This window comes from Lepidothrix coronata, unplaced genomic scaffold (assembly GCF_001604755.1).
Source record: "Lepidothrix coronata isolate B3197 unplaced genomic scaffold, Lepidothrix_coronata-1.0 Scaffold47, whole genome shotgun sequence".
Lineage (NCBI taxonomy): Eukaryota > Metazoa > Chordata > Aves > Passeriformes > Pipridae > Lepidothrix > Lepidothrix coronata.
In genome coordinates this window covers 290,394-311,144 of record NW_016690227.1, presented here as the reverse complement: position 1 = coordinate 311,144, position 20,751 = coordinate 290,394, and the positions used below count along the sequence as shown (strand labels likewise).

Below are 20,751 nucleotides of genomic sequence, written 5' to 3'. Positions count from 1 at the left end.
TAATTGTTGTACTGCTGCTCTCCCAAAGAGTCTTCAATGTGTGCTTTCTGGAGCAGAAGGCGACATTTACTCCCTTGTGTGTCCATGGGTAAAGGAAGTCAAGCAGCAGTTCCCAGGAAGTTCCTAGCAACAGTTGCTAGGAATGATAAAGAGGAGAAGCAAGGGATGACAAAAAGAACAAAAGGAGGAAGCCCATAATTTGTATAAGAGGACATACATAGTTAGAAGTGAGATGTTAGGAGAAAATGTGTGTGTATATATATAATTTCGTTATCATCCATTCTAACTCTTCCCTTAATTGTGCATTTCCACAAATTTCATGAGTACAGAAATCAAACTAAAGACATACATTGGTACAAGTTTTGAACATGACAAAATTCTGCAAAAGAGCAAAAAGACTCTTCAATCTCTTTGAGCATGTAAGAGCAACTGTCATTTCCAAAAGCCATGACTCAGAAATGCTAATTCTGTCCAAATTACTAAGTTACTCAGGATGACAATAAGAACTTTTCAGAGATTATCTGAAATCTCAGCTATGATATGAAATGCCATTTAGACTGATGATTTTCATAAGCCTCTCAGCAAACTCTTGTCTCAACCTCATCCCTGTCACCACATTAAAAATTCCTCTCAAATTGCAAAGCCCCAGCTGTACCATTCTGCACCATCTCGGAACAGCCTGGAGACATGACATCTCCATCAACACCAATACACACGCTGGACAATGACAAACTGCATGTCTGTCACAGAAAGATCTTTCCCCTCCATGTTGCGTACAGTTACAACCTTTGTAAAATGCAGTGGACCAAAATATATAAAGAAACAAAAAAAAAGTGTTCTTCTTAATTCGCTATAAAACAGAGAAAATTCATGTTTAAGTTTCCTTTTCTCCCCAACTCTCTGACAGTCTTTAAGAAAGATCACAACATTTTCTTCTGTTTCTGTTTTCCATTACACAGCCCAAGACTACAAAAGCTGGCCCAGACCACACAGAGCTACTATTCTAATAAGTTGCGGCAGACATACAGCTATCTTGCAGAATTATTTATTTTCTCATTGGAAGATACACATCATTAAGTAAAAATCTGACCCTTTAAGCAAGTCTTACGTGAATACTATCACTGATGCTTAGACTTTCCTTGATTTTGTTTTCCCACACTGGTTCTCGTACATGAGGTCTTCTAATGCTACTCCACTGAAGAACCACGGAAGACTGGGTATTGATCAAATTAAAGTTTTAGACCAGTAAGAAGAAAGGGACTGGTGTAAGCAGGGCTGCTTCAGGATGGGGGGCCAAGCTGAGGCAACTCTGGAAAAGTCCATGTCCTCACCAACAGGGCACCCTTCCCCAGGACCGCAGCCAGCAGGCAGACCTGGGAGTGTGTTACAGACTCCAAAGACAGCCCCAACACAGCAGGATGAGCCCAGGAGCCCAGTCTGGTGCAAAAAGAGATAGAGCTACCATGTAGTTATGAGTGGCCCATCCAGCAGAAGAGCCAGAGAGACCCAGGGCTCCACCACACCTACTGGGTGAGCCTGCTCAGGCTGCTGCTATTTGTAGCTAAATAAAGAGAAATAAAATTAATTCTAGGTTGCTTAGAAATAATATTTTAGAGTCTTATTTTCATGATATTTGTAGTTCTAAGTCTGAGAAAGCATGAGCTTAATCTTCTTTTGGGTATTGAGAAGTCTAACAAACATAGATCTAGGAGTTCTAGATGCAGGGACAAAGCCCCGCCATGTTCTTCAAGATTTGCAGTGGAATTCAGAGTACTAGGAAGACATTATGTTTCCATGCACACACACAGAAACATGTGGGTGTACAGCCATAGGATTCTGTGCTGCATGGCTTTTATCTTATTTGCATTTTCTCAGTTTTATGCTGTGCTCCACTAAGATGAGGTGGGGAGTCGAACATTCTGGAAAGAGCAGGGGAAAAAAGTCCTTTGCCATGACAGCTCCTAATAGCTCCTTACTCCTCTGCTCTGAGGTACCGCTGGATGTATCAGGCTAGGGAATCACATCAGTGAGCTGCCAGTCAGCAGCCTTTTCAATGGCTCAAGAGAGGAGCAAAGAGCAAAGCCACGGAACTGTTGAAAAATGGATGCCTTCTGAGGTATCAGAGGAGGTGGCAGAACTTTCTGCAAATCAGAGTTAATGAGGTAGTTGTAGCCTTCACCTGGCTCATCTTTTCACCACATCACAGGCTGTTTCTTGAAGGGACAATGAGGGCATGGCCTGCACCACGATGACTTTACCCCTGGCCTCAGCCACCCTCTTGGAGCAGCCCTGTTCAGGTTTCTCACTGACAAATAGTTATTTTGGTGATTTATGGCTTCCTTGGAGGTTCCAACAGTAGTCACAGAACTACTTTCTCCCAAAGACAACTACTGCATTTCAAATTGATAGCACCAATGTGGTACACATTGTGAAAACAAATGGGTTAAGTGTCTATGCAAACTATGCACAGTCTTTGATTTACCCTTAATAAACACAACATTGTTGACACAAAAAAGGCTCTATATAAAATTTATTGTTTGATATAAATCCTCAAAGGGAAGATAATTTATATTACTGTTCCTATGCCACCCCATCTTTCCAGTCAAGACGTTGTAGGATTCGGTTGATCAAGCTGACAGTCTGTTTTCCTAAGGCTGTCGGCAGCCAGCATAAGTCAGAGCAGCCCTGAGGTTGATTTAATTTATACTGATGGACCTGGTGGAACAGACTGACCTCAGAATGAACTTCATCCTACCTTTTTAGCCTTTTTCCTTACCTAGGCTATATGCTACTCGGTGTAGCCTATTGAGTGTATAAATATGGATACACGCATGCATTTTATTTTTCAGTTGAAAATTTGAAAGCCACTGAATAATTTCCCCAATTCTTAAGTAGGTCTAAGACTGCCCCCAGGAAATTCTTTCCTGCTTTTCTTTTGAGCTGAAATATAATTTGGGCAGTTCAGTCAAAGCAGTGTAAATAATCATGCAGAGCAGTCAATATAGTTCATAGTTTCCAGAGGTTTAACACACTTAGATGGCATCTGGACCACTGATATAAATAAAAAGTATCCTTTCAAGAAACTATTTTTTAAAAGGCCAACAATTTTTGTAACTCCATAACCCAGTAATATAGTGCTGCCACTACAAGTAACAGGCTCTAGGCTTAGTACTGAGTTTGCAAGACCATGGCACAGAGTTTTGCCACCTTTGCTTTGTCTAAACTTGTCTTAATAAGCCTTCAGTTTTGTTTTTGACTTGGATTAGTTTTACCTTTTCTTTTTGTTTTTTTTTCTTTTTTTTCTGGCCATATGACTACGGCTATTTGCTTTACTTTCATTTGTCATTGTATAGTGCCACTGTAGTTTTACACAGATAGAAGTAACAAGTGACCATTTAGTTCAGAATGAGATATTTATGATTAACAAAACAGTGCAGAAGAACACAGGCTCAGTATAATAGCAAACGCCTTGAGAAGCGGGGACATGGGATGCACTGTACTGGAATACAAGTCTGGGATGATAAGAAAAGGGGCACAGGCTGGTTCTGAGAACCCCATGACTGTAAACAATTCACCAGTGCTCATTTAAAATGCAGAACTGTAACTGGACAACACAAATTTACACTTAACAAGTAAAAAAAGCCAAGGTAGCTAACAAATGTAAAAGATACCATACACATTCAGGTGTACCACATAAATTTAGATGTATCATAGAGATGAAAACAAATGGAGAACAAGCAAGGTATAAAAGCACATCAGCAAACATAAGTGACCCCAAATACACCCTAGAGGGAAACAGAAACCATTAACACCACATTCCTCCAAGCAAAGGACTACAGACTTGCCGTAACAACCACATCACCACCCAGCTGCGGCCACTGACATTATGACCCAGAGCTGCAGTGGAAGGGTAAGCATAACCCCAGGGAAAGAACTAGAAACTAAGTGGTCGTGTAACAATTTTAACTGTATTACTATTATTATTAGGAAAATTTTTAGCAAGGGGTATTACCATAATACTGGTATTTCTGTCCGAAAGTATTTTGTGTAATAACACATCTTGACTAATGGTGATTTGTGGCTTAAACTGTTAAGATTTCAATTCTACTAACAAATTATTGCTTTACGCAAAAGGTGTTTGCCCATAAGCAGGATTTATTTTGCCCAGTCTTATGCTAAATCAACAGTTCTCTACATAAACAAATAACTAGAACACATCATTGAGATCAACCTATAAGTATTATGGCCTATTACTGTGATACTGAAGCTTTCCAACTTGCTGCATGCTGAATTTATTGCTACCTATAAACCTCTACAATAATAAACCATAAATATTTAATGGTCTCACATGCTTACCTGGCTCAGACCTCCAAGATCTTTTGGCAGATATTCTCAATTTTCTAAGAATAATATACATATAAAAATGCACATATTCTGATTAGCTCACCCTAAATTAACTTTATTGTTATATATTTTGAAAGGTTGCTTGTGACTACATCCTTCAGAAAATTTGCCTAAATGTCTTTGTATTTTAATATTTTTCGACATTTCTGAAGTGAATAAAATCACTGAATAAAATTTTTCTTAAAGAAAAATTCCAAATTCAAATTAATTTCTTTTCTTTCTGCATTCTGGGATCCTCGTTCAAGGATATGGATAACTTTTTTCAAGTTCTTTTTTATTACAGAGCTTCTGCTGTTCCTTTTTGGTTCTTTGTGAGTATTGCTTGAAAGTTGTCCTTGTTTTGCTTTTCTGTGTTCAATTCTCCCACCATGTATGCTCCCAAAACTATCCAAAGTTTAAATCCACATATGATATACTTTTGGTGGTCATGTAATAAAGGACTTTCTAAGGAAGGATGAAAGTACGCTTTCCTACGGCAGCAGTGAAGGGCAAGAATATGACAAGGTACCGCTACAGTTTTATCCCAAAACAGTGTTCATTATTCAGTAAGACCATCTAATGCCTCACATCTTTTGCATTAAGACACTGAAGGAAATTTTTAGCACAGAGTAACAATGTTCCTATTTTCCCTGTCTATGAGGCGGGAACAACCTTTGCTGCAGAAAAAGACGCACTGTGATACCTACAGCTCTGTCGAATTCATGTAACTTACCGAAAGTGGTTGTTTTCCTGTGCTGTGTAACTAGTATTCTTGCATCTTGAACCAACATTACAGAAAAGGGTTCGCATGAAAGGATAAAGGCCCCGACCTGGTAAATCACGAGCTTCTAAGTAACCTAAAACCAAGCAGAGCCAGAATCAAGGCCAGTGACATGGCAGTTGCAGACTGTACCAACACACTGTGTTCTCTTCTCCTAAATAGCATCTTTGTCACCTGAAAGTGATGAAGTTGTATCAATGGTAGGTGTCCCATTTAAGAAAAACTCTGTCACCACAGAAACCACAGAGTAACCTCTATGTCAGACTGTGACAACAGGGTATATATGACATTTAAGAGCGATCTTTGAAAAGCTGAATTTCCTGGTAGTAACACTATTGCAATATCATATACTTACTAGCCCAAAATCATGTGTGACTTGGAAAAGAATATAGACTTCTTCACAAAACAGTATCTTCTCACAGGCTTTCATAAGATGAAGGAACTGGTATTCAGCAATGTCTGAACATATATGCATCGAGACGGTCTAAACAGCAGCTTTTCCACATCTCTGGAATTATCCACATCTCTCCATAAAGAACATACAGGCTATGTTCTCTCCAGCTATTTCACTGTACAGATCTAGAATTGTTTTACCAAATTGATTTTTAATGTAGCTAAAGATGGTTTATCCCCATTTTACTGACAATGGTGAAGAATAGAATAATAAACTGAATAGATTATAATATCATAAGTAACTCTTTTCTAAATGAAGTTAATGTTTTACAAGATAAAAGCAAAAAGAACTTTATAAAGTGGAATTACTCATAAGAAGTTTTGAAGTGTTAAAGGAAATGGAAGAATTTATTATTTACAAAATATTAATTCTAAATCCCAGGAAGTATGTAGAGGTAAGGTTCATCTTGTCTAATTGTTAATATCTACTGGAAAATTATCTACCTCTGAACCAGTCATCTAAAATCCATTACTCAATTGAAAGAAATAAATACAACTAAAACCCAAGTAATCCACCTTATATCCAAAACTGATCTCTAAAACTGTTCTGAAAAATCAGAGCTTAAACTTTGTATCTCTCCCACCTAAAAACAGCTTGCTCAGGTCCACAGCTAGACAAGATTGAACCCCACTTTAGGACTCTTTCCAGTGACTCCACTACATTTAAGTCCCCTGTTTTAGGATATCATTAGTATTTGCTAAATCTTTTTACAAGCAGAGGCAACTAAAATAGAACACAAGTGAAACAAAACATACAGTTTTCCTTGTATTTTGGGGGTTCCTGGAAGCGGATTGCAGCTAGAATCAAGAACAGCACACATGGCCACAGTATTTCAGCAAGAGATAGGACCTGAAAAGGCAAATCAAAACATCATAAGTCTATAGAAAGCAGGATTTGGGAACAAATCACTAAAAATTATATATCTTTTAATAATAAAAAAGTTAAATTTCTCTTTTACAACTACTTAAGGGAAAGTAAGATCATTGAAGTAAATTAATAATAGATCCTTCTATTTAAAATCCTTATAACTTTGTGAAATACACTGGTCACAGAATGAAAAAGTAGTTTTCTCTTCTATTTATAGTGTTAGTAGGACACAAACGCCCAAATAGACTGAACAGAAATAAAAAGCACAGAGACCAATTGTCTCTATTTTCAGCAACAGAAACGAAGAAACTGCCATTTAGCCGAGTTTTAAAAGACTTCTAGACTCACTGATAACAGTGTTAGGAAAGTGCAAACAGCAAACTCAGTTAACAGAAACACAGTCGAAATGACAGCCAGGCTGAAGATCTCCCATTAGAGGCTGTTAACTTCCTTGAAGCATACTGAGGATTTTATTTCTAAACTGTCAGAGTTGAACCAAATCCCATGGAGGAAGTGATTCCTGAACTTGGGTATGTTGGAAAAATGCCTTAGAACAGTAACATAATGCTTAAGAACAAAATCCAGTGCCAGAGTCTTCCTTGTGGAGAAAGACTTCTCTGCTGAACATGGGGCAAGGAATTAAAGGTTTCCTGAAATTTAGAGAAATCACCATTTATGTAAACTGATCACAGAAGACAACAAAAGAAAAGCAAGGCTGGCGCTTAAAAATTTTTAGGGATCAGCAAAAGCTGACTGCTCCCCAAGGGGCAGCGATCCGTGCATGGCAACAACAGCCAGTGGGGCAAGGGACCCACCCCAGGAACTCCCAAGGGGAGCAGGGCAGGCCCCGCCATTGCAGCCAGCCTCCACCAGAGTCCAGATCCTCAGTCAATGTCATGGCAGAGCCATGGTCAAGCCAGAAAGACAGTGGCCAAGCGCAAGGGCTGAGCTGGAAAGCACTGTTCCTCCGACTTCACCCAGGTGGGAGCAGAGGGCACAGAAACCTCACTTTGTCTGGATCCTGGGCCCTGGTGAGGCTGCTTACAGCCACTAAAGCTTAGCAGAGCTGCAGGGCCCCAGTGGCATCCTCCCCTCCTTGGCATGTTCATCCCGTGCTGTGGAACAGAGCCATGGCTGTAGGGTATCCATGGGCTGTCTGTGGGGAATGAAGCCAGGTGCAGCAGCTGAGGAAAGGGGTACTGCAGAAGAGATTTGGAGGGAATGTCACCAGGCTGCCCAGGAGGGGCTGAAAAGGGAGCAGGCTGCCCCTGGGGGCACACACCACCACAGCCAGTGCTGCGGGAAGGTCCCATGAGAAGTTCAGGTGGGGGATCAGGGCAGTGGGAGACCAGAGCTTGGGGGAGCTTATAGGGGGAGGCCCCGGACAGCCACAGGCTGGGCTCCCTCAGGAAGCGCACCTCAGGGCTCAGGGCAATCCCAGATGGCAGCCAGGACAGAGCACCAGGCAGCTGCTCCCTGAAGGGCAGGGAGCCAGAGGGGATGCTGGGACAGCAGGGTCCTTGTCAGGGAGGGCCTGCCCTGCTGTGCCCGGGCAGGGCAACAAGCTCTGCTGGGAGCCTGGATCGCCAGGTCAGCCAGGGCTATGGCTGAGCCAGGAAGCCAGCCTGTAGAGACAGCATTCAGCATCAAACACAGCCTTGCCATCTCTGGCAGAGTCAATGCAAGGATGGGACAGCTAGGACAGAGACTGCTGCGTCTGCTGACAGGAATTTGGGATAAATATAAGAACAAAGAAGGCAGCTGCAGAGGCAACAACAACAGGTTGGAGGACTCAATGAATCATCAGCACGCTGCAGACATTAAGCATGCAAAATTGATCTCAATGAGTAAGTTATTTGTGGCATACGTGGGAAAGTAATGCCACTGTATAAGATATATTTGTGCTTGAATGAGAAAAGCATCCACAGAAGGTCCAAAGAAAGGCATTTGTGAGATTGCAGGATTGCAGTCCTTGCACAGCTGCTTTGCCCAGGCACTGGGAGGAACTGGAGTCTGAGAGCTCATGTTATTCTGAGGAGCTGTACCTGGGAGGAATAGTGAGTTTTGGTAATGGAGCCTTAGGGCCTAGCTGATAAAAGCAGACAACTTTGTAATTGTTCACTCAGGGTTTTGGAGGTTTGTGTGTGTATGTGGTTTTTTGTTTTGTTTTAGGTTTTTTTGCAGGGATGCAAAAACATACATGTACAAAACAGAAGACACTCATCGGTAAGCAACTCTCAGGGGATGTTTATAACTCTTAAAGTGTGGAAGAAATAAAGGAGTGTAAACTATAAAAGACAGAAGGAGGGCAAAGATGATTCTCAGTGTAGGGGCAGATAAAGAACAAGAATTATACCTGCATTTTCTGCCATGCTAAAAATTAATCCAAAATGAAAACTACTACTAATAACAACTTTTTTAGAAAGGCACAGTTTTAGAGTAGGCTATGTTTCTGTTTTGTTCTAATAACCATATCAGTGACTACACACGCCAAGGATTTCACAGCCTGATTTTAAATTCCAAGGGTCCTCTAAATTAGGGTATCAGAACAAGAGAATTTAGGAACCACCTTTCATCCCTTACCTAGATATAAATTTGGATGGTAATAGATTATTTATTATTTATTATAGCTATTTAAACAATAGTTAAGAAATGCATAGATAGAAAACTAAAGTAGTACATTTGCCTGGTACCGTGTATCTCCTGAGCTTCTAAAATCTGTAATTCTGAAGCAAAAGTTTCTGAAACAGAAATGAGAACGTGTCTTCAGCACAACTGCAATTTCAAGCTCCAGCTGATGCCCAAATATACATAATAACTTGTGCTGTCTTTGAACCATGTTAATAGGAGGTGCTGATGCCAATCTGAATTTCATTCAAAACACCTGTTCCTTATAGAACACATATCTGTCACACACCCTTCATCTTTCACTGTGTAATATCAACTAATGCCACATGATATTCATGACACATTGTTAATTCAACAGAGCTCACTTGTCTTCTAGCCCTAACTATTGATAAATAACCATGAGGAGACTATTGCTTTATACAGACAGTTCTACATGATATGAAACAGAGCTGAAGCACAACAGATCTTTCTCTACTTTTCAGATTCACAAGGGTCTGACCTGCCCTTTGCACAGGTGGATGATCCACCTGGATTTCTCCTCAGGTAACTGCAGATGGAACACCTTCACAGCTCAGTGGTTGCACAACAGGCACATAAGGAGAGTTTGCAAGTTCCCCCAGGGCAGGTCTTGGCTCTCAACAGGTAGAATTAAGTTTGCTTTGGGTTTGCAATTCTTGGTTTGGAGAAGTCTGCATCTCAGTGAGCTCTCTATTCAGAAAAGCTACCAATTAGGCAAACTTAAAACTTACATGAGAGAAAACTACACAGAAGAAGACAAATAGATCCACATGGAGGAGAGCAGGAGATACTGAGGAGCCAATTGATGCACACTGATTGAACATACAGAAGTGTTTAGAAATGAAGAAGAATATGATCAACAGCATCCTTCCCCCAGAAAACGTCTTTTATATTAAAAGACATCACTTGTAATAATTTGGTGAAGAAATTTTCTCTAAATCACAATTTTATTTAACATAAATATTTCTGGAACTAAAAACTGTGTGTTTATTTAATTGAGATAATCTTATCCAAACAGCCATCATGCTTCATTGTAAAGCCCCAGATCATCACAGACAAGTGAAATCAATGTCAAACTATTAATTGAAGTGACTCTTTTTTTTCCCCAAAAAATGTTGTTTCACTTGAGAAAATTCCCTTCCTTCTATCTTAATTTAAAAAAATCATTTCAATCACAGTAAAGGTGAATGACATCTAATATTTAGGTATCATTTTAACTTTGATTGCTGTAGAAGTGGCTGTCATATTCTTCAGCATATTGGAATTTAAAAGGTTCAATTAAGCTTTGTAGAGTGGACAAAAAAGGAAATTTAGAAGTATATGCAATTTTAATGCACATTCCCTGCATTCCCTGTATCTAGATTTTGATCACAGTCATGCAAGCTTTCTTATATTACCAATGAGTACCTGTTAGGTGAAGAAAATTGATTTTCACCCTTGCCACTACTACCAGCACTGCTAGTATCTAATGTTAATTAAAAGATAAGCTGTGGCTCTTAGAAACTTCTATGAGATTTTCTATCGCATTTGCAAAGTGGAGTGCATTGCTGTATTCAGCCATTTTAGAACTAAAACAACCCATTGTTGTTCTCTACTTGTATTTTCAACAATTAGATGACCAAAGGCAAAACAAGAACCACTTGCAGCCACCCTGTCCATAGCAATCTGCAGTAAAAAGGGAAAATTGAAAGATACGCTTTTTCCAACAGATACTAAAAGATTTAAAATATTCCTTTTTTAATCATTTTCAAGCACTCACCGGTTGCCTCACACGGCAGAGCCAATTTTTCCAAAACAGAGCCTTGAATTGGTGTACAATGTGCCCCATATTCTCTTTTCTTTCCTTCATCCACTTGCTGAGTGGCTTCTTAGGGACTTTCTAACTCAGAATCATCTCTCAAAGCAGTCCAAACGTATTATTCAGAAGCTGATTAATTCCAGCACTAGAGAATAGCGCAAGAGATTTGCCTGCTTCCCGAGAAAAGATGAGATTATGTTTCTGCCTCTTGTTTTTCATTCGTTGAGGAATCTCATCTTTCCGTTTGCTTCTCAGTGCAATGAACAGCAAGGGGACGGGTTTGTATAAATGCCCTCGGGGTGCTTTACTCCAGCATACATTCGGCACTTGTTTCGACTTTTCTGGAATAAAATAAATGCAAATGACAGGGGGAAAAAAAGAATATGTAACATACATTTGTCTTTTTCTAAAGTTGGGTGACTTTCTGTCACTTCAGTGTTTATGTCACTTTGTTTGCATATGCTTAGATTTGGGGAAAAAAAAGAACAGTAGAAAAATAAGTACACTGTTTAACCACATAGCCCTAAAAATGTCAGTATGCTTCTTGAACACCCTTATGAGTACACATCTAGCACTGTAGTGGACCCATTGCATCATCATATAACTGTTGAATTTTTTCTTGTAAAGGATGTATGTTTGACATTCTCTTTCTCCACTATACAAAACCTACATAGAGGCAGAATATTCTGACAAGTCAGAAAACTATGTTAATTAACTGCCAGATGCCACCCAGGACGAAAATCAGTTTTATAGCAGCAGTTCCTTTAGCAAAGAGGATGGTGGGCTATTCCTGGAGCTGTGTGAGGGGATCTTCAGGAGGGGAGCCTACGCAGATCTGTGGTAGCAGGGCCACTGGGAGACACAGCAGGAGTTTGATGGTGCAGAGGATTGCTACTTTACCCATCAGGAGTGCCACTGTGAACAGAGCAGTAAACTCTCTGTATGTTTTGCTCTACCCAAACAAATTGCCTAAGGTAGAATCTGATGCCCAAAAGTTCTCTCTGTGGTCAATAGAGACACCTAACACAGCCATTATAGAAGGTAATTCAGACTGCCTAGAATCTGAATCATGAATCACACAGACATAGGACAGCATGATGCCTGAACAAATATTTTTTATTTGTCATTATTGACAAGTAAATTGCATCATTACACTTTTTGCAAAATGTATTACTATTGAATGAAAGACACATCTTACATTCACAGCTGTTTTTCCACATTAAGAGTAAAATCCCCCCAAAATGCAAAAAGTTTTTGGATACAGAGACACCACAGAGTAATTCAACTTCCATAAGCCAAGGCAGCAATTTAAAAAGTTAATAAGCCTGATATTTCTGCAATGAACAACTGCACATCTGCAGGTCTATTGAGTTATGGCAGTTTCCATATAGTATGAGGATCAGCTAGTGTCCGGTGCCTTAGCTTGCCTTTCCCAAGCTCTGGGTTTGGGTCACCCAGCAGCAGGTTTTGGCCCTCCAGAGCACATTGAGAAGTTTTGTTACTCCACTTCATGGTAAACTGACTGATTAGTCTGTTAATATCTTTGTATTTGAAATGGTGCAAGCTACTGTTTTAATTTTTAGCTTTGCGATGGGTTCAAGGAGTAGAGAAAAAACAGACTAAGTAGGTGTCATGAATTCATAAATTTTTACATATTGGTCAAAATCATTTCCTAGCAAAGCAGAAATCGCAGATGCAGCCATGGCAGAACACAACTAGTAAAACACCTTTATTCCTCAAATATGGTGGGATTTCCTTTTATTCTCTTTACTCTGAGACTGAAAAAATACTGAAGTAATCATTTAGCTTTAAACAGAAATGTGAAAGTCCTCAGGACATACTAAAAAACTAAGTAGTTTAGTGTTTACCTGACTGTTGTTAAGCATATCTGTACCTCTGAGGCAGGATTAATTAATACCTCACCAAGGTATTAATTCCACTTCCACTTCACACCTGGAAGGCACTTCTGCTTTTAGTCAAGTAATACTAAAATCTCTGCTCTATTTCAGAGTATGGACAGTAATTTTTCTCACTAGGACCAAAGGCAAAATTCTGAGATAGCTCAGATGAAAATTCTGCACACAGCTGAAGTATGCATTTTTAAACAAATATTTTTCAATAACTGAAATTGAAATGTGTGTTTTAATTTGTGTGGTTTCACACAGCCATTATGGAAAGCCAGGAAGAAGAATCTATAGCATGTGATTTGAAGAAAATTATAAACTACTCAACATAATGAATTACAAAAAGTGACTTAACAAAGCAAGTGATATGGAAGAGAGTTCCTGACTGTGTGAGCCAAAACAGCTCACATGAACTGTTTGCCAAATGGTTTTGAACAAGTCATTCTGCAAAATCTCTGCTCATCTGACTGTGTGATCTGTAAAATTTATTACGCTCTATATAATTACATATTCATAAATGTGGCATTCTATTTTTAAATGCTAAACAGCTTTTCATGGATACAGGAAACAATTATTTTATATGGAATTAGTGTCCAGTACTAATGAACTACTGACTCCTCATTTTACTATATAAAGCACCCAACAAACACCATTCAGTTCTGTTGACTTCATTTGTCCTCCTATCTCATAGTCTTTTCCTATAGAAATTCCTTCTTGCCTAGTATGGTGTCCTCCAGTAGCAGACTCGTTTTTTCTAGAACAAAATTTAGGAAAGTAAAAGGTACCCCATGAACATTCCACCAAGAACAATCCCTGCACTGACATTCTGAGACATTACTTCTAAAAGTTGTATGAGCTTGATTGTATTATTTTCAATGTCATAGAAATATGACAATTATTGAATCAAATGATCACTACCTGCCTCACTTCCCCCCCCAAACCAAACTCTTGGCACAAAAAACATGTTAATAATAAAAATAATGCTCATAGGCAGGAAAAGTAAATTGGTTCTGAATATTTTTGGAGAGATGTGTCACCTATATTGCTGCCATCCTGGAAGCTCATTTGAATGCCCTAGGTTTCATCAGTACAGCATCAAGCAGTATCCTGTGCAAGTACCAGCCTTAAATAGCTATATTAACTATATAATTATTTCATTATAAGGAACAGCTAATAGCTATATTAACTGTATGTTTTCAGAGCTTATTAACAGAGTGTCTGTAATCAACAGCAGCATCTTGAATATTGCAGGGCAAATTAGAAAGGGAGTTCGTCATGTGCTCCACTCCTTATGGAATGAAAAACACCAAACAGGGTCAGAATTGGATCCTACAGTAAGGAAAAGACAGAGTGACCTGCCCTTTTCTGCTTTTGCTTAGCTTTGGCAGGCTTTGTCTCAGTTTTAACTTAAAACTTTACTCTTATAATATGCAAGTTATTCAAAACCACTGGTGCAGAAAAGGCAGAAAACCTCCTGCAAGCATTCAGCTCTGGTTTTAAAACTTGACTGCATCGTAATAGCATACCATCAACACTCCCCGTCTAGCCTACAGTTTTAATACAATGTAATTAGAGTAGGCTGGCAAGCGCATTCAAAGAAACATAATTTCATGTGTTAAATAGGTTAAAGCCCAGGAGCCAAAAATACTGTTTGGTAGACAGGAATGCAGTCAAATCATGTGAGAATATGGATGGAAATCTGGCAAACTAGCCTATTTTCCTATCACCACCCACCATTTCTTTAACAAGGCTTATTGAGTGATCACAAGGCTTTTACTCTAACATTAATAGGAGTACTACTTGTAGTACTCCCAGACCTGTGTCCCAGACAAAGTGCCTGCAGGTTGACATCAATAGTAGCATCTTTCCTTTGAGACACTTCCTGGGTGCAAAGTTAGGGCATGATGAAAAATGTTAGTTGTGGGCAAGGTTAAATATTAGGGCTGATTAAAATGGAGCTACACGTTAACCGACTAAACAGACCCAATCTCTCAAGGAGGATGGTGGTTTGTTTGAGCTTCTGGGAAGCACTAGGAATTTTACTCTTGTAAAATGACATACAAATACTATGCCATTAAATTGAAAATTTTTCTCATACTTAAAGCTCAGCACCAACAAGAAGCATCTAGAATCAGTTTTCTGTGTTGTAAAAACAGACTCTGTCTTTTGCTGCTGCTTCACTTTGTTTGTAGCCTGAGCAAAAGCACTGTCCCTGTCAGCATTACGCTTTCTTCCATTATTGTACCATGGAGTTTCAGATTTAACGTTGCTCTGTTCAGTGATCTCCTTTCTCTTCAAGCAGAAGATTTTTTTGAACTGTAATTTAATCCATACTCTGAAGTATAATATTTAATGGCAATTATTTTAAAGATAAAATATGCATTTTAGTCACTCAAAGACTGATAAACTTTCAGGGAAACCAAACCTCAGCATCTTGTATCAAACTGTAACAGTGTCATCAAATCACACTGCTGTGCTTTTTTCTACTCAGTTGTTGCATGCAGATTCAGTTCCCAAAGCCCAGCTTGCTGCTTGCACTACTGTGCACTTCAGTCAGAATATAGCTGGCTGCTGATGGGCAGGTCTGAAAGTATTCACCTGTCACTTGTCAATGGAAATGAAAAACATCCCTAATTCAACCATATAAGCATTTTATTTAGGAATATACATTGAGATCCAGACTTGAGATGAAAACCCAGTTCTGTAACACAATTCACTGAAATTTCTTTTCAAGGAATAATGTTAAAAAAAAAAAAAATATATATTTTCAAGAAATACTGAAATTACTGAATTATTTTGCTTGGGCTTTTAAAGGACAGATAAGAAAATTTGTAGTCTAACCATTCTGGACATAGGTCATTCCAAAATGTTCCTTTTCAGGATTTCTCATACCTTCCATTAACGAAAAATGCAAAAGTAAAATGCCAGAATTAAAAATCTACTCCTTCAAGTCATTAACTGAATTACTGCACTTTCTCAGTCTCTTGCAAATGTGAAACCACTGCATTATAGCATGTCTTCATTATAGTCTCAGGCATTTCTTTAACAAAATGGTAGGAATGGGGCAGAACACCATGAATCACAGAACAAACCATTGGTAGAAACCACTGTTTCCTCCCTTCACTCTTCCACCTTATTTGTACCTTCTACCTTTCTTTGCTTTTATTCCTTCTGATCCCTGGATTAAATTGATTCTGTAGTGTATTGGTAGGGGCAGGGTGGCACATAGAACTATAGCAGGCTCTTGATTTGAAACAGAGGTTTCTGGTGCTTGAAAGATTTTTAAACCTACCACAAGACACTGCACTATGTAATATTGAACATATATGTAATATCACATATGTTTTTTTAAAATATCACCACTTTAAATCCTGATTTATGTTCTACAGAAAGAATGTGAAGGGCTAATATTAAATAACTGAATTGCTTATAAAACCTGTAAATATTATGTAACTCTCTATGGATGTCTCTGTAAAACCTACAGGAATGTAACTTCACAGCCGGATGCACACAGCTGACTCATTTCTTTATCTCCCTGTCCAGTTGCAGTCACAAGGGGAAATACAATTGTTCTTATCAGGGTAATATTCTGGCAAGTTTCCTCTGAAGCTAGGAGAGGTATTTTATTGCATGTCAGATGTGTTTGTAGAGTCCCTTCTCGCATTAGGATAACAGCATCAGAGGACGGTGATCACAGGAAGCAGGAGGATACTTGGTCTCTTTTGAATTCTAATTTTAAGCTGTCATAAACCCCTTTATTCCACTTGGTAGGAAACACAGAAGAAAAATATTTTAGCAGACAAAAATGTACAGTGTCCTCAGGAACAGTGAGAAGGAGAAAGGACATATTGGCAAAAGGTGAATGGATCATCTTCAAGGGACTTCTGCCAGGGTCTTGGGCATTGATTTAATACAGTAGTTGCATCACCCCACGAATGCCTGACCCTTAGCTCCAGCTCAGCCAGGCCATAAGACTATCAGCATGCAGCACATAAGAGTTTTCATATTAGTCCTCAAGATAGAAGTGCTTACTTTATATGACTGTAAATACAAAAGCTTTGTAGTTTCAATTGACAGCACATGCTGTTAAAATGACTCAAGAACCTCTTTTTAACCTGTTTCTAGATTCTTGTTGTCCTTCTTTTAAAAAGACAATCACACCATTTCAGATTCATACTCCCAGGACAACTGCAGTAATATGCTTCCCCAGCCAAAGAGCCACATTAGGTGTTTGTTTGTTTTCTAGGTAAAGCATTTTTACTTCTCTTTAGGTGCTTCTTAGTATTTCTTGTACAACAGCAAACTGTCTCCTCCAAACCCATACTGGTCAATTTGGTATAAGCTTTTCTTCACACTAGAGTGCAGCACGCTGTTTCCAGTGATGTCCTTTTTATCTCGTTACTGTTTTGAGAACAGGACGTTGCAGAGAAAAGATGTGCTTCATTGCAGATTTCCCAAAGGACCTCACAAGCTTTGTCAATGACTAGGTAAGCACTAGGCATGGTTAAACACAGATTTTTTTTTTTGTTAATTATTATAATTTTTTTAAAACAAGGCATAAACAGTTTAAACAAAATGTGGAGCCATTTCCACCTATCTCCTTCCTTTAAGCTTAGGGAAAAAAGGTTTTCTGTGAAAACTTACATGCAGTGTACATACTCATCCTAAATGAGAAAGTGTGGTTTTAAAATTAAAAGAAGATTAAATCAGTAACATTTAAAAAGTTACTAATCGGTTCTCCAGCTGAAAATTCATCAAATTTAAGGAGGTTGATTCTCACTGGAAGTTTTCTGTTCATGAGAGTTACCCTTCCTTTTTGAATGTTTCCATCACATTGCTTCCAGTCTCTGTCACTTGCTGAACGTGCCGACTACTAACATCACACCCTCATAGTTCTAACTCTTGTGCTTGTTAATAGTGTGCAGACTACAATCCTCAAAAAGCAAATCTCATTTTGCTGGATCAGCAACAGTTGTTCTGAGAGCTTATTCAGACCCTTTTGACCTGTGACCTCTTCTAGGACTGAACACCGCACGCCAGTAGAAAGAAGAAAATAAAAAACTCCAATGCATTTTCTTTAGCTGACCACATATTTATATTCTAATCAGAGCAGCAAAGTAGCAATGAGTATGATTTCTAAAAAAAATTCCAAACGCTTAGGCCAATAATAATGGAAAAAACTGCAACTGCAGAAGGGGTTTTGATGGTATGTGCAGTCAATAGATATTCTCCAGTTCTTCAGAAGAACTAGAAATCATTGCAACAGTGAATGTTTTGTCCTGAAAACATGGAGATGAAAACCAATTAAAAAGGAAAAAAAAAAAGCTACCATAATACAGGCCTGTGAACATGCTGTACATCTGAATGTTGATTCCTCTTCATAAGCAGAAGGAGCCTTGCTTCAGCAAAAGACTGCAAGTTCTTCAATGCATAAATGTTTCCTGGATATTGATTTAATTGTATAGTTAAAGTATGGTTGGAAGAACATCTAAGAAGTACAGATATTCAACAGCTCGGTGTCAAGTCCTTCAGGCTTAGAAAATTCAGTCCCAACACTTTGCAATTTCATTTAATTTTAATATAGGAAAATAGTATTGTTTATTTGTCAGAGTTTGCAAAAAAAATAAACTGCATTCACTTTAAGTTTTCTTTACAAGTGAAGCAACAAAGACAATTATAACTTACATAATTTTTATAACAATGAGGAAGGGATTAATATTTTTAAGTTAATTTGGTGATCTGCAAGTATTTGGCACTAAAGTTTGATTTCTTTCCTAGTTTTTTCTTTTACAGCAGGGATAAATAAAGCTTTTTTATATATTATAGCAGGCTTGTCCTTCACAACAGATCCACTTTTCAATTCATGGAAAAGTGAGTTTTATATCCAGCAACACATAACTAAGCAAAACTTAACTGAAGTCCATTCAGCACATTCAGTTCCCAAAGAACAGTGACATAAATGATTAACTTCCACAGACACACGGAATGCTGTAAGTCATCCTGAGGCAAAAGACTTGTAATGCACAGAAGTTGTAACCGTGAGTTCATCTGTACAAAAGCCTTCTCCTTCTTGAAAACAAAGATGGATATTTCATGCTTTCCCAAGACATTTCTTAATGAAATATCCCACTAACTTCTGCGGCCTCTGCTGATACTCCACAAGGACATCATGTGAGCTGCTGATTTGATCTCCTTCGAGCCGATTCAGAAGAGTGACACACACTACAGCAGCTAGAAGTTAAAAAACAGGATTAGTTAGGAATAATATTCTGGCACTCGTACAGTCCAAGAGCATAAGCATTTGAATGAACAGCTAGAAGACAAGAATTACAAGAGAAAACAAACCCCAAAAAAGGGTGTGCAGTACCATAAGATGCTAGTGTACTAGCATGCTGTGAAGGATATAAGTCAGAAATAGCTTAAGAGATTGCTACATTAATGAAGCCAGAGCTCTCAGGCAGCTGTAGACACTTATTGTTATATCATGATTCTTATGTTTTTCTGGATAGGAAGGATATTTCACAAGTACCCAGGACTTGACTGCTAGGAAGTGACTAGACACACTATTCTAGCAGATGTAGTTACAGCCATCTCCCTTAACCCCAGCCCAAGTGCCTGTGCTGTAGGTGCCATCCCTCAGGAAGCAGCAGATAAGCCCCTTCCACATTCATAGACAGGGAGCACTGCAAGCACATGAGGACCCCATAGACCATCTCAGGTTCATCTGCTGCCTTTCAGCCCCAAAGGCAAAATCCCTCCTTTCACTCCAGCTGAGCTCTATCACTCAACCCTATCACTGTGCTCTGTTTGGGGTTTCTGACAGTGGGAATTTGCAGAGCACGAGCAGTAAATACACATTACAGACCTACAAGGCAGAGACAGCAAAAAGGACCAGGCTCCCTAATGGCTCAGGGATACCACTGGTTGGGTTTTTAATCACTCAAATCAGTAAGAACTAAGAACGTTTAATATAATTGGTCTTTTTGTTTATACTTCCTCCTTAAGAACTTTGAGAAACACTAGTGTTTTAAATTGGCAAATCCCTTGCTAAGGAAACTGAGAGAAGACAGTTTAGACAGTAGGAAGAAAGACACTGTATGATATTATTTGTAATTGCTTTTTTTTCCCCTGATCTTTGCTGAAAATTAGTTAGCTTGTGTAAAATATTTGAAAATTCATTTTATGATTGGGAATGGTTTATTCATGATGCTACTAAAACTCTTGAACTGTTTAAGAATCAAACTCTTACATCTACACAGAATACTTATATTTTCAACTTGATATGAAAGTATAGAAAGTTAGTATAGTTTTATATATATGAGAATCACCTGATTGCTTAAACTAACCAGTTGTTCTCTGTAAACTTCAAAAGCTAACTGAAGATAACAAATGAATGATAGGGGTAATTAGGCATTTAAATGATTTACATGGTTGCCAGGGGCTGGAATAGCGAATGTCAGTAGCAAACTCTGTAAAAACTATGTGAAGAAGTTTGATAAGTTGTGACACATCTGATACAAATCAAGCAATCGCAGCAACAAAATTATAAGCAGAACCGTTGGGGGTTTTTTTATATGCAGAAGGTACCTTAACACTTCATTTGCACTTTTTAACCACAAACTCCCTGCAGAAAAATTCCTGTAGGTTGGATAAAGTGACTAAGTTGGTTTACCTTTGACACCGCTGAGATTACACATCGCAGCAAATACGGAAGACTCCATCTCAATGTTTCTGACACCAGAATCATAAGCTTTCTTCAAATATTGGAGTTTTTCTTCTTCATCATATAAGCAGATTGCACCATCCAACCTGCCCTGTCCTAGAAAGTAATTTTGTGGAAAATTTCAGAGTGATGAAGTCACAGAGCAAATTCAGTTTCGAAAACACCCAGTTATTACAGTTTCCCCTATGCAGTGTT

At 38.7% G+C, this 20,751-nt stretch overlaps 2 protein-coding genes across 6 annotated transcripts in view; both read right to left on the bottom strand.

Annotated features, from left to right (window-relative positions):
* Positions 1-10,977, bottom strand: part of ABCA13 (ATP binding cassette subfamily A member 13) — a 174,887-nt gene extending 163,910 nt beyond the window's left edge. Inside the window, exons 1-3 of the mRNA XM_017814892.1 lie at positions 10,891-10,977; positions 6,374-6,467; positions 5,117-5,240 (exon numbers count right to left, since the gene is read on the bottom strand). Coding sequence (XP_017670381.1) covers positions 5,117-5,240; positions 6,374-6,467; positions 10,891-10,959 — 287 coding nt within the window. The 5' untranslated portion in view covers positions 10,960-10,977. The remainder of the gene's footprint in view (positions 1-5,116; positions 5,241-6,373; positions 6,468-10,890) is intronic.
* Positions 10,978-17,583: 6,606 nt separating this feature from the next.
* Positions 17,584-20,751, bottom strand: part of UPP1 (uridine phosphorylase 1) — a 12,582-nt gene continuing 9,414 nt past the window's right edge. For 3 of the 5 annotated variants that reach the window (XM_017814933.1, XM_017814931.1, XM_017814932.1), the window contains exons 7-8: positions 20,506-20,652; positions 17,584-19,064 (exon numbers count right to left, since the gene is read on the bottom strand). In XM_017814933.1, coding sequence (XP_017670422.1) covers positions 18,925-19,064; positions 20,506-20,652 — 287 coding nt within the window. In that variant the 3' untranslated portion in view covers positions 17,584-18,924. The remainder of the gene's footprint in view (positions 19,065-20,505; positions 20,653-20,751) is intronic. The other 2 variants (XM_017814930.1, XM_017814929.1) reach the window with 1 other exon arrangement.